The 13,885-nt window shown below is 48.6% G+C and overlaps 3 protein-coding genes across 3 annotated transcripts; 2 read left to right on the plus strand and 1 right to left on the minus strand.

The window, feature by feature from the left end:
- Nucleotides 1-3,536: 3,536 nt before the first annotated feature.
- On the plus strand, nucleotides 3,537-4,686 carry TRV_06152 (cation diffusion facilitator family metal ion transporter, putative; the record flags this gene model as incomplete). Its single annotated transcript, XM_003019729.1, has 3 exons — nucleotides 3,537-3,728; nucleotides 3,820-4,030; nucleotides 4,109-4,686. 3 exons carry the CDS (start codon nucleotides 3,537-3,539, stop codon nucleotides 4,684-4,686), a joined length of 981 nt encoding a protein of 326 aa, XP_003019775.1.
- A 1,154-nt stretch (nucleotides 4,687-5,840) lies between these two features.
- On the plus strand, nucleotides 5,841-10,384 carry TRV_06153 (uncharacterized protein; the record flags this gene model as incomplete). Its single annotated transcript, XM_003019730.1, has 2 exons — nucleotides 5,841-9,566; nucleotides 9,653-10,384. The coding sequence occupies 2 exons, from the start codon at nucleotides 5,841-5,843 to the stop codon at nucleotides 10,382-10,384; spliced, it is 4,458 nt and encodes a 1,485-aa protein (XP_003019776.1).
- Nucleotides 10,385-12,540: 2,156 nt separating this feature from the next.
- Nucleotides 12,541-12,660, minus strand: TRV_06154 (uncharacterized protein; the record flags this gene model as incomplete). The annotated part of the gene is made up of 1 exon (XM_003019731.1): nucleotides 12,541-12,660. The coding sequence occupies one exon, from the start codon at nucleotides 12,658-12,660 to the stop codon at nucleotides 12,541-12,543; it is 120 nt and encodes a 39-aa protein (XP_003019777.1).
- Between the last annotated feature and the right edge of the window lie 1,225 nt (nucleotides 12,661-13,885).

The raw sequence follows: 13,885 nt of genomic DNA on the forward strand, positions 1-13,885 counted from the left end.
TCTAGGAAGGCATCGCAGGTAAGCTTCCCTGAGGCATCGACGACGTTTATCCAGGAAGGGCAGCCCTTGTGGACTTTCGGGTCGACCGCGAAGTCAGCGGTTCTGGAATGGTGCCATTCAGGACCGCCAGCCTGGACAAGCGAGACGGCAACCAGGGGCAGAAGAGCGTACTTGACCATGGTGGTAAGTAGTGGTATTGTAGATTTTAAATGACAGTTCTGAAGATGATGAGGATGCTGGTAAGGAATATAGAAGGGGCCATGTTGAAGAAGTCCCTTCACGGCCTTTATATAGATCTCCTCCAGCGCACTCCGTCTTCTTCACTGCCGCGATAGAGCGGATGGTCATTATCAACCTGATTCCACAGTCTATGCGCGACGTCCATCTTCACCAGAGCTGGTAAACACTGAGAAGGATGATGAGTATCTCGAGACAGGACCACTTTGAAGCTAGTCAAAGAAAAACAGCGGCGTCGATTCCATGGCGCTTGAGTTGAGTGGCACAGAGGAACAAAACGTCCCGCTCTCTTGCTTCTATTCTCATTCCCATGCTTCATTTATTTGCGCTCGGGGGTATCTTCTTCGCTCCTTGGGGGGGCTGTACAGCGCAACTCGCAGATTTCGGGGTATCTCCTGTCGAAGCAGTAGTTAAAGAATTAACCCGAGCGACAAAGAACTAACCAAACGGCCAGTTGCCTGGATAACAACTGCTAGTTAATGCTGCATAACTAGCTATTCAGATCGAAGATTCTCAGTCGGGTGAATGAGGGCACACAGCTTGTAGATTCTTGGGGGCTGCGATGGTAGAAGTTGGCTCCTATCATGACCCTCATCCATACCAACAACATCAACAACATCGTCCGCCAGGGCGACCCGGATGGACGGAGGTAAAGGTGGCGCCCACCGGAGTATCACCATCTGCCTGTCCGTGGAGTGCAGTCCTTCAAAGCATCACTCGATCCGCGACTCTTCCGCGCTGGCTTTATCGTGTTCGCTGCGCGAGCAGAATTTGTTGTAACTGGTTAACTGGTTAAGGGACTGGCATGGCATCAAACAGTCTGATTATCTTTTCATCTGGCCGAGTCGCACTGTACTCCCTCATGCAGAGAGACATCACTACCGACGGAGTATATCTCCTTGATATCTGAGCAACCAGAGCAAACTCGACTGCATAAGATGTGATAATTAATATTCGGGTGTGGGCATCTCCGATGTCTGCATCAGCTTCGGCTAGCTAAGTAAGTTAACTCGTTCGTGCCCAAAAGGCCTGAATGGACACGACGGATGAAACGACGGCTGTGATATCGACATTCAACTCGTCAAGTTGTATCCATGTCCGTTTGTCTCGCAAGCTAGCTGGTTTGCTTGCTTCTTTGGTCGGGTCTGGGGTCATGAGTTATTGCAGGGGGCCGCGAAGATCATGGTTATCAACCTTCGATAATAAGTTAGTTATTGACCAGGGCCCCCAGCACATCTCATATGGCAAAGTCACGCAATTATCCACTTTCTGACTCTTCTGCCTGTTCAATTGGCCCTTGGAGCAGGAAATAAGAGTCCTGGCACGAGATCGCGGGAGAAGCTTCTGTTTGATGTATACAGCTCAGGCCTGTCCTCGGGGCACAGGGGTGTACACAATAATTAGGAAAGTTAATGTGCCAGATTATCAGAAACCGAGAAGGCAACAGGTTGAGCTCTGTACGGAGTATGGATACATATCTGAGTATTCCAGCAGGCAGCCTTGGTGTTACAATATGGAAACAGCTCCATCGGTCCTTATATTCAGCTCTTCTAAGTACAGTAAGTACTTATGAGAACTCTCACTCAGTAAACCTCTTTCTCATTAGAAGTTATCGAACCATGTATCCTCGAGCAGGTGTTTTGCCGTGCGGCGTTCCTCTGGCAGCCACTTGAGCATCGACCTCATAAATCGAATAAACGATTCTTTCTCTTGACCAGATAGTCGCGCATCTCTGCTCTCCAGGGAGAGCGGTGGTATGGTTGCATATTCATGGGCAATCTAGCGACCTACTTGCGTGTCAGCACTGAAGCTGCAACTAGTTATGGCCCCCAAACAGATGCTCTCCTTCAAAGAGGTCCTAGATCTATGAGCGAGCAATTAGCAGGGCAATACAACACGGTAGCTACACAAGAGCAGTACGTACCAACCCCGCCAGGTTCCAAATATCAACAACACCAACAGGCCCTTGAATATGGAATGAACCATACAACTCCCGGATTAGCGACTGAGATGGATTGGCAGAATTGATATTTGTAAGGTGTTTGTAGATCTTTAACTCGCGATCAGTTACCGTGGGAAATTTTGGCAGTAATGTAGATACTTTCAGTGCACTGTACTTTTTGTCCTTAGGAGTGCCATTTGCTGAGAGCTTGTTAAACTCGTAGTTAATGAAAGCACGAACTGAAGATCCCAGCATAACCAACTGGTTGAATAAGCCCCATAGCCAATTTTGCCCGTACCTGGTATCTGGTCTTGTATATATGTATCTCCAATATTGACTGGGTAATAATACTCCGGCTTATAGTGAGGCAAAGCCTCCTCCTCCACAGGTATCTCTAGTGGTAGAATATTAAATGACCGAGGCTTTGTTGAGGACGCCAGGTTTAGCCGCAGCAAATTTCTCCAAGTACCTAATCGCAATGACATGTTTGCATTAGCTACAAGTCTTAAGACTTGAGGAGTTTTGAAAATAACCATAGAGCTAAGGGTATATGACACGGGTCACATGGCTCGTGGCAACGCTTTGCCAGCGGATAAGCTTATAGTTATGGATCGGTTCCTGCAATTTTCGCTTGAAGGGGGGGATGCTGTCACGAACTAAGTCCTTAGTTAACTGGGTGGAGTACCAGCCGGCAGTGACTTTAGCTATACTTCGTAACTGCAGCTTCGTCGGCTAGCTGGGAGACGGTCTGGATGTATCGGCGTGTAGATAACTCGTTAGTTAGTATATCAATCTCCATGGATCCTTGCAGCTGGGATCCATGCAAATTCGAGAAACGACCGATTACACGCAGTCGAAGCCGTTGTTGCACCCGTCTTGCCTTCCTCTTTTGAGCCATAGACAAACACACTCACGGACTGGCTTGCATTAGCGAATAATAAATACTCATGTACGTAGACACATCCATCTCAGCTGTTCGTCTCCGTGTATTCGCGGGTGGGCAGGGGAGTTGGCTGCCTGAACTAGTTACATCGTTATATATATCATGTCCGTTTGATCCTGTGTTGTTGTTTCGTTTGCTGGTCACTGATTCTTCGAAATATATCGGTGTTGATCTCGCTGGCTTTGATTCACCCGAAGACGCATGTCCGTTGATAATAATACATCCAGCCGCCAGTTAGTATAACGAGGATCCTGTGTCCGTTGAAGTCGTCGCTGACCATGCAAGGACAAAGTATAACAGAGCTGCATTGCAGAATCTGCTTATTTCTCATGACGAGTTGGCGCTTCGACTGCTGATACTCACTCTGTTGTTATTATTATTCTCCATCTGGGAATAAGAGCCCTGCACTGTGAGATGGCTTTCACTTGCGGCCTGCCCTCGATCTCGGTCCAGGTCCGGCTACTGCTGGTGATTGCAATATCGACCTGTTTCCTCATCACAGAGCTGGCCGTTGGGTTCAAGACCCATTCTCTCGCCCTCATTGCAGATGCATTCCATTACACAGGCGACCTCCTATCATTCGTCATCGCATACCTCGCCCAGAAGGTATAACAGCTTTTTTCTCATATCTCTTCACTTTCTTCATATGCTTCTTCTTCGTCGTTGTCTTCTTATTCTGCAAGCTAACGCAACTTAGCATGCATCGGCGTTGGGGCGGGACATAATCCCTGAAGAGACGGGCATCGAACTCGAGGCCGCCGAAAACCGCACCGCAATTATCCGGATCGACCAAAAGGACGGGCGCCATGTTTTGCCTCTGCTCGCTGCTTTTTTCAACAGCGTCTTCCTGCTAGCTCTGGGGCTTGCAATCTTCTTGCAGGGTCTGGAGAAGTTTGTCCATCTTGATGGTACGTCATCCTTGTCCATTCGTTCGGTCCTTCATAATAATATATCTTTAGCGTGCTGTGGCTGACTTCTCGTCATAGAAATCGCCAACCCACAGCTGGTCCTGATAATAGGTTGTGTCGGTATCTTAACCAACGTAGTCTGTGCCTGTATTCTCGGAGCGGACGGCCATCATCATCACGGCCACAGCCATGGCCATAGTCATGGTCACAGTCATGGTCACAGCCACAGCCACGAGCATGATCCCCATGCTCACCCTCATGAACATCATCACGATATAAGAAGTGACGAAGAGAAACTCTCCCATGGAACAGCGCTCTCAATAAAAGCAGTTCTCCTTCACGTCGCCGCCGACGCTCTCAACAACCTGGCCGTGATAGTCTCGGCGGCCATTATCTGGAAGGTGCCGACCCAGAGCTCACCTGAAGACCGACCCCATCATGACTCGGAGCATAACCACTATGGCAGCCCTCATGCAAAGTACTATGCTGATCCAGCGTGCACCGTCTTCATCGCCATTCTGATCATGGCCAGCACGGGCCCGGTGGTGCTGCAGTCCGGCCGGGCACTGGTGGCCGCTGCAACGGGGACAAGTGTGAAGGAGATCCTGTCAGATACTCAATCCAAGGAGGATAAAGAAGAAAAGCACAAGGAATAAATATCAGAAACAAATGCTGGTTGTTGGATATACCCCTCCGTCCGGTGTATATATATATCTTTCGTTCCCTTAACGAGTCCATCTAGGGACATGTCATCTTTTTTCCATCTTGAACCACCTATGTAGGCTGCAACTACATAACTAGCGCATTGCAAGAGTGGAAATTATCTTCTCTTTTATCTTTTCTATTTTTTATCATATTAGGGACATATATGTTTTGGGAGAACTCCTTCCATTAAATGTACGGAGTAGAGAATATCCCATTATTAGCCAGCTTTGCTTCTTCCTGCTTCGCGTCGAGTTTCGCTTCCATTAGGCGCGAGTCAGCTGAGTCATCACAATACATTTGGCCAATAGTAACTCTTTATGTTTATACTTTCAACATAAAGCTATTTATTGGCTGCTCTTATTCAATTGTTGCGATGTTATTGGCCTGCTCTTGGTAAACTTTCCATATCAGGTTTAGCTTTTTTAGTCATCAGGCACTAGCTCCCGTCCCGTCTCAGACACGTGATAAACATTGTTCCTTTTTCAGCCTCTTTACGGACCTCGCCTCCATCATTAAATATTTACAGCAACCACCACAACCACAGCAACCAACAAGGAATATATGCATATTCTACCAAACGGAATCTCGATTAATATGTCCTTGTGATGCCGATCTTTTTGCTTGGGCCTTTCTAACATTCAGGGATCCAAGGGGGCAAAACCAAGTTACGGAGTGCGCTGCAGCCCGATCATTCATATACGAGCCCCTGATCTGGCTGCCTTTTCAGCCTCGTCTTACATCTGAAAAATAAGACCTTCCAGCCAATTGGAGCGCGGAAAAATATAAAGGCAACCATGAACCTCCTGTGCATCCAAAGTCCCGAGGAGGCTCGGGTTAGATGGAATCCCCAGTCTGTCCATAAGAATGAGAAAAGAGAGAAAAAGAACCTGGTCTGAAATGGACGGGTAACAGACCCGTCCCTAACATGGTGACCTCTGCTCAGCCACGCCACTGCTAGAGCATATAGAGAGGAAACTAACGAGTATAACTGGAGGCAACTCCCCGAGCAGGCCTGCAAGGAGATACAAGCCCACAATAACTCGTTCTATCGCTCCATCATCTATATCCAAATTATTACTGCGCATACTCCAGGGTGTCTGGCCAAATGGCCCCTCCAACTTTAGCTGTTCATTCGCGTGAGCTGATTGGAACTGATGCCGCCTGGAAGGAGGATTACTCACGACCCTCGGATGCCGAGCGCCTTCTATCCACAAACTCGGCCTTAGCGCTGAACCGAGATGGCGCAGATGTATCGCTTTGTCTGTTACCATCACCTGGCAACTCTCATCTTGCCGTGGTAGAAGCGGTTTCCTCTGCAAGGATAATCACCGTCACAATCTTCCGGCTCTGTGAACAGTTTCCACAAGTCTGGACGTCAAAGACTAGCTTCAACGTTACTGCGTCACCCTCTGCCAGTTTCTATGCCTCCGACAGGACCAAAGTCAGTGGTGCGATCACGGAAGACGGCACCCATGTCTTCATCCTTTGCAAACCTCCAACCGGTGGGGTTCTGGCCTGGACAGTGACATCAGAACATGGATGGGTCAGACGCAAGCCGCCATCTAATACAGACAGTTGGTATTCACTCAATGATGGTGTGCAATCTGATGACGGGGAGCACATGTTCTACAAATCTCACAAATATGGTGGATTTTCTCAGAATAGACAAGTGGAGCAAATTGCGGTATATGACATTCGAACATTACAGGAGTCCAGTCGGTTTGCGGTACGCTTTGGCAACGCACGTTTCTCACGCGACTTACAATTTCTTCGGCCCCTTAGCGCTGGTCGTGCTGTTCACTGTGCAATATCGACAGCAGGTTCCAGAGAGAATCAGACGAGCCCCCCTTTGGTTTTCTCTTCTGATGGTAAAGTACACTTCCATTGTGATGGGATTGAGGGTGCCTTAAGACTTCGAGGCATCGTGACTGTGTCACCCGATGGTTGCCATATGGTGTTCGTGCATTTTGAGGATGGCCTGGTTTCGCACTGGGATCTCACGGCTCCCACTCTGAAGCCACTTGGTACAGCCCAACTACCAGGTGTTGAGGTAGCCACTCTCCGACAATGGGTTATTAATGGTCAATTGACAGACGTCCGAGATAGCATCCCAAAACAGGTCCACCACTGCAGATTTTCGCCATCTTCAAAGGTCGTTACCATTATTACTGCAACCGCTGGATACGTTGTAGTGAACGTTTTCCTGACGCTTAACCTACAACTTATATACCACTATCAAGCGGAGAATGTACATTGGCCAGGCTACGTAACACTCCAGATAGGATGCAGCAATGAGACGGGCCTTACCGTTTTTGGTGCTTCACCCACGACTGAACACCCGGATACCGGAGAAGTGTTGGGGGTGCTAGGGGCGGTGATTCCTCTTCCAACTATTTATGACAAGATCAAACAGATTGAAGACTATTTCGATACCACCACCAACAGCATTTCAAAGGTCTTAAAGGGTCCTGGATCCTCGGAGAAGACCCCATTCGTCAAGTTCGCCTTCATGCCCGATCGTGGGTTCGTTCGCGAATCTGGGTTACCCCCGCAAATGTCAGCAGACGATAGGCTAAGGCAGGATTTCCTCTACGAATTTTCGTTCCGCAGTAGTAATTCTACAGCTAATATGCCATCGACTCCTGAATTACGAGAAAAGCATGTACCTCTTTTAGCGTCGCTCACTCCTTTCTCTTGGGACTCGACAAAGTCAGTCTCGCTATTTGGTGTCGTTATGAAGTACAAGTACTACATCATCGCTATTGGGAACTGGGTTCAACGCGAAATTACAAGATATCGTTCTACACCTGGTATAGTTTGTGTTTTGTATGTTTCAGAAACTATACTCTCATCAGACACGGGATTAGAGAAGATTGCAGTATATAGAGAAGAGCCTCACTATATTCTCTCCGTGTTTTCTAGCAAGGATACTTCCTTTGGCCGATCCTTTTCTGGAGCACCACTACCGCTGCCACGACACACAGTCATCACTCCACACTTCCTCGAAGAGGATGCCTGGTATGATACCTTTATAATCAAGGAAGCGGAACATGGAACTCTTCCCAGTGGCTGGATGACAACTCCCAACCCACTACTAATAGCTTCAACTTCATTTGGGGCATATTTACCACCTGTTGTTGTTAGCGCAGGGGGAGATACGCTTGACTATGGCCATCGGAACCGTTCACACTATGTTGTGGCCAAGCATGCAATGTGGCACTCATACGGCCTCCGAGGCCTTAGAAACGGGGACAACCCCAACGAAATTTTCTTCGGTGGAGGACGATATATGGATGCTCTTGGATCTTATTTCAGTATGATATATGACGACAGAAGCTACAATGGCACGAATCCACTGTTCCCAAGCACTTTTGCTGCGGCTTGCAATATGGACTGGCGCTCTCAGAGCACTAGACATGTGGATGCTTTCTTCCGGAGGCTACATCAGTCATCACAAGACAAACTATTGTTCAATGCACAGTCAGTAGCCTGTACGCTTCCCCTGGCCTGCCACGTCCGGCCCTTTGGAACCCTTTCATTCATGCGGCATGTTGTACTTTTGCCTTTCCGCGTTGTGGAAATTGGCCCAGTGGATGTTAGCGTCAGCAATACTCTAATTCGAGATGCTAAATCAGGCTTGGAGCATGTGCAGACCAGGATCTTCCTGAACGACATTCAGTGGTTTATGCGGCGACTTTTTGGTGGATTTCTCTCTTCGTTATCGCTCATCTCTTCGACTAGCGAATATCTCGAGGCCAACTCTAGCGTGGTAACCCTACCCCTGCCTGGGTTTTCATCTTTTAACCACCGTCTCTTTAAACCCCCTCCCGTATCGAATTCTGATACTGACCCGTACTGGGAATTTATTCGAGCAACATATCCCGATCCTAATATTGCAGCCTGGGAATCGGCTATACTACGTTATGTTGAACAGAGTGGAAACGGTCCAACTAGTCCATTCACCAGACTGGTGGAGGAGATCCTTTACTTAAAGGACCGGGAGACACAATTTTTATTCTTGAGAGTTATCTGGCTAGATAAGCTACTGAGGTGGAAGATGCGAACCTTTGGACGCTCAGTGTATCTGACTCGCGTTGCTGGTCCGATGCTGATACTCTTTACGGTCCACCTTGTGGTTAGCATCCTATTAACAGGCCGCAATTCGCATATTGACATTACTTTCCATGATGAAGTCGACGGCGATTCTTATTTCAGTGTGACATCAATTACAACACCCATCAAGGCCTTAGCGAGCATTGAAGCTATTCTTGCAGCTTACATCTTCCTAATAAAAGCTCGACAGGCGTATCGTGTTCCGCGGCTTTTCCGCCGCTCCATTTTCAACTATATTGACCTGGCAGCTGTTATCCTAGGCATTACAACGTTCGGCCTTGTTGTCTCAAACCGGTCACCGCCTAGGGCGTTCCTGGCATTTTCGACACTCCTCCTATGGATTGCAGCTCTTCTAATGCTGAGGGTCTATGAAGCAACAGGCACGTTACTGCTGCTGTTGACGGAGATGCTGCATGGTGTCTTACCCTTTCTGATTCTACTTGCGTTAATTGTCTTGGGTTTCACGTTTGTTCCCTTCTTGCTGCTTCGGAATATTGATTCGGCTGGGATAGACCAGACACCGTTCTCCGACTTTGGCTTGTCTATGTCGGAAATAATCAAGTTCATGGCTTCTGACTATGATGCCTTGAAAGTGTGGGAAAGGTCATCAGCGGCCGCTCGAACGTTGCGATCTCTATATATCATTGTGGTCACCATTCTTCTCCTGAACACACTTATAGCATTGTTGAACCTGAAAGTAAAGAGCGCAGATGAACGAGTAAGTCTAACTGGCCATTAAGCACGCACTGCTAGCAATACCTTACACTATGTTGATTATCTAACTAACGCCCGTACTTTTTCTAGTCCCGCCTGTTATGGCTTCGTCAAATGGCTTCTTTGCAATGTGAGATTGAGCTTGGCCTGCTTTGGCACCAGGAGAGACGTCGGAGAGATTGGTTTCCCGAATGGTTCACGTACACGATGTCCGAGGGGGAGAAACGAGACTGGGCCGCACACGTCGAACAGAGCCCCCTTCGCTGGACGAAGGAGAATGATTTCGGCGAGGATAAGGATCATGGACCAGGGGCCCGTCAAGAACCACAGACGCAAGCTCCAGATAATGGGAAGTCATCCGTTGCAGGCAAGCCTGACGTTGACGTTGACATACAAGAAGAGGCAGGCTCTCAGGAACAACAAAAGGAAGCGTCGGGCGAAGAGTCTAGTCCTCCTAGCGAGCCACTGCTATACATCAATGGGAAGCCGGCGAAACTGATGGACACTACTACTACTACTACTACTACTACTACTAAGGAGGAACCAGAGGGTAAAAATGTAAGCGACAAAGGTGAAGCTTCTACTCAAGCCGCAGGTCAACAGCAGCGGCAACACACAGCAGGGCCAAGTTCGTCCGAATCAGACCCAAAGCCCAACCCTAAACCAGAGCCACAGACGGGTCCGGAGAAGAAATGTGTCGTATGCTCTGCCCCTGGAAAGCTATGTCTGGGTTGTAAGAAGGTAGCGTATTGTGGAACTGAACATCAACGTCGTGACTGGGTGAACCACAAGACGACCTGCAAGGGAAAGCAAAAGGCATAGACCTCTTTTTTTGGGGAGGGGGACGTGAACATTATACTATAATAACTGCTAGTAGACATTTGATCTAGTATTTACTCGTACTTCTTTGGAACATCGATACCCTACCCTGGAAATAGGTGAATAGTTTGGTCAATTTGTACCCGTCCGATATAGCTAGATATGAGTAAACTCCATTTGCATAAATATAGTTCGGCGTGAGCGTTGCGGTAACTATTGGCTTTGGGATGGAAATCAAGCTGGCCATCCTTTACTTGCTGTCAGTCAATATGAAATTAACAAAGCGACTAGATAGCTATCGCCCCCCTTGCTGGGAGGATGTAAAGTAGTTACTGCTGCCTATCTGGCTCTCGAGATGTTGTGAGAAAGAGCTAGGGCCCCTTGTCCTTGCTTACCTAATACCCCGATCTATCTCCACAATTGATCTAACCCGATGTGGAATCTGACTAAACCCTTACTTTCTATTGGCTATCTCGCCGCAAAAGTGGAACTTGCGGCCGTGATTCCCCTTTCGGCCTAGCGTATCTTACATAACAGGCCGCTCCACGTGACTGCTAAGCCTCGCGTGCCCCGGCTCCGGCCCTGGCCGACAAGGGACGGAAGCTTTCGGAGGCCACTCTGTGGGTGCAAGTTGCTTAGGTAAGACGCTTAGGTAAGGGTGTTAACCTACTTAGGTGGGAAGTGCTGGCGTGACCCAGAGTGACTTCGCTTTTGCGGGGGAACTTGGTGGGCGGAGAAGTCGCGCTGGGTCGACCCGCCATTTTTACCCATCTTTCTTCAGCGTATGGTAAGTATTGAAGCGCGATGAATTTTCAGAGCAAAACGAGTAATCATCATTTAGTCACTATTATTGGGAAGACAAAGTTCTATTTTCAGGCAGTTGGTCGGAAAGGAAAGGAGGAAAATGAAAAAAAGCCCACGGTTTCTTTGTTGGTTGGCAAACGCCATGCAGTGAGGCTATGGGGAGGCAAAATTCTTGACTCTTGACGGACCACAACGGCGAACACCGTTACTGAAGTATGTCCTGGTGGATGATAGCCAGAGTTTTCACTTGCGTCTCTCTGTGCCTCATCGAGTGATGCTGACCGACGTCTCTGATTCTGGCCGGCCGACCGACGTAGCACGTCGGGTTGCATAACTCTTAATCCCGTGGCATAACTAACTCCAAGCAGGACTAGCAGGGCCGACTTTACCACAAATGTAGCCTCACTCTGAAATTAGGAGAGTGTTACTTCGTACTTGCTGTAGATAAGCCTGTTTTTCTAGTTGACCCACTCGTGGCTAACTAACATGATGCAGTGAGTATATCTTTCATATAGTTATCAGACGCATAGCATGCTTGTTATCTCTATCCAGTCCCAGTAGATATACCTACCTACGGATAGTCGGACAAATATTTGGAGACCGTATTGACTGAGGAGCGAAAAGTCCCTGGATACCTATGATATAAACAAGTCATTTGTATTTACGTATTAACATCACTAGTCTATTAATGGGGGATTAAGAGACCAGCTACGTATCACCAGCGCCAGACCAAGATAAAGCACGTATGTAGCTATATATTTACTCCATAGGTGGATGGATGTCTTGCAGGTGGAATGATGCGTGCAGCTTCGCCCCGAGCGAGTTAGGTACCCTTGGAGTCCCTCTCTTTTCTCCCACGGCACAGCTACCCGTCCGAGGAGTAGAGAGGTAGAGAACGTAGGTTAACCAACTAGTAGTTAGCTATCAATTCATCTCGACGAGCTACCTATGCCCGGGATCCCTTAGCTTATTATTCTCCTCTGTAGTCGAGACTGTGCAACTTACTAACTCAAACAGCCCAGCCTTTCGACCAGGCAGCCTCCCTGCCTGGTGGCCACTTTGCGGTGACATCGCTGCCCACCGACTTTCCCCGCAAAAGCAAAGTCGCTCCGGCAAGGAAGATTCAGGAAGGGCCAGTCAGCAGTCAGCAGTGGCTCGAGGCCAAACTTTGGCAGCAAAGGGTAAAATAGTGGTAATAATAATAACAGCGATAACACAGAGTACGAGAGAGAGAGAGGGAGAGGGAGATCGAGAGCAAGAAGCTGCTTTTCTGCCACTTCAGCCCGCTTTTCCGCTTTTGGCCTCTTGAACCTCACCTCCTCGACTTCACTTCATCAACGTCAACTTCATCATCATCAACAACAACGAACAACAACGACAACAACATCAACATCGTCATCGCCATCGACATCGACATCAAGGTCAACACTCTCCGCTCTCCTTGCTGTTATCTTCTCTCCACTCTTCATCGCCATTCTGCTCGCGAGAGTTGGTTCGATGACCTCGCCAACCCTCGCCGGCTGAGGTCTGTGTCAGGTAAGACAGTGTCGACAGTCCCCTTGGGCTCCCTTAACTCATGCTTCTTCCTGCTGCTGCTGCCTGCGCCCTTCTCCATCAGCCCGAGACGCGGCGGACGGAGACGAAGACGAAGACGAGATCACTTGATGCTTTGCTTGACTCAACACTCCGCTGGCGCTTCTACTCTGCTCTGCTGCCTGCCTGGTGCCTGGTCCGCGCCGCTTGCTTGCTCTCGCTCGCTCGATGGCTGGGCGGCCGACTCGACGGTAGTGTCGTAGTGGATGGGATGGCTGGGCTGGCGCCTAAGCTGGGCGTCCGCCCTCGTTCGAGTCATCCCATCCATTAACAGCACATAAAGCCTCCCCTTCTTTTTCCTCCCGTTGCTTCTTCTTCTCTCCCTCCCTCCCTCCCTCTCTCTCTTCTGCTGTCTGTCAAAAGCTAACTGACGGGTCCTTTTAATCTAGACATCAAAAAGACGCAGACCTTACGTATTATACCGTCTCTTGATTCTTCTCCTTTTTCTTCTCTCTTTTTTTTTCTATACTTTTTTTTCCCTTCTCTTCTTCTGCCTATTTTTATCTACTTACTCACGGCTTCACCGGCCTCCTCTAATCCTGCTAATGCCGCATTAATCGCTCCTTTTTGCCAGAAGAGAAAAGCTCTCTTCCTCGTCTCCTTTACTACTGCTGCTGCCTTTTATACTGCTTGCTTATTCGGCCTTCTACTTCTTGACTCATCGAGGTACGCTATCCATTCTTTTGGTCTCTGGTTCCTTTCTCCACTCTTAAACTCCTGACGGCCGCCCAAGCCTTTTTTACTTCCCTTCACTTTCTGTCCCCTTCGCCACAGCCTTTCGCCACTCGTTGCAGATTTCACCCCCAGAGTCATAAACCATCATCAAAGTCCTTGCTCTGGATCTCGTCTCCAGCATGTCCTTAATATAGCTCCCTCTCCTCTCTCCTCCTCTCTCCTCCCCTTCTTCTTCTTCTCCCTTACTCACATTTCCTATTACTCACATTTACTCAGCCTCTCTCTTCCTCTTCCGTCATCGCCTGCTGTCATCGGTCGGTCGATTCACGATAACCGCCGCCCGAGTCGGTGCCGGTGCTGCCTAATCGACCACGCCATCCTCACTGCCCCCAGGTAACGATGTTCCTGGCCCCAACGACGCCAACCCCGAGC

This window comes from Trichophyton verrucosum (genome assembly GCF_000151505.1).
Source record: "Trichophyton verrucosum HKI 0517 chromosome Unknown contig00677_48.r1.exp, whole genome shotgun sequence".
Lineage (NCBI taxonomy): Eukaryota > Fungi > Ascomycota > Eurotiomycetes > Onygenales > Arthrodermataceae > Trichophyton > Trichophyton verrucosum.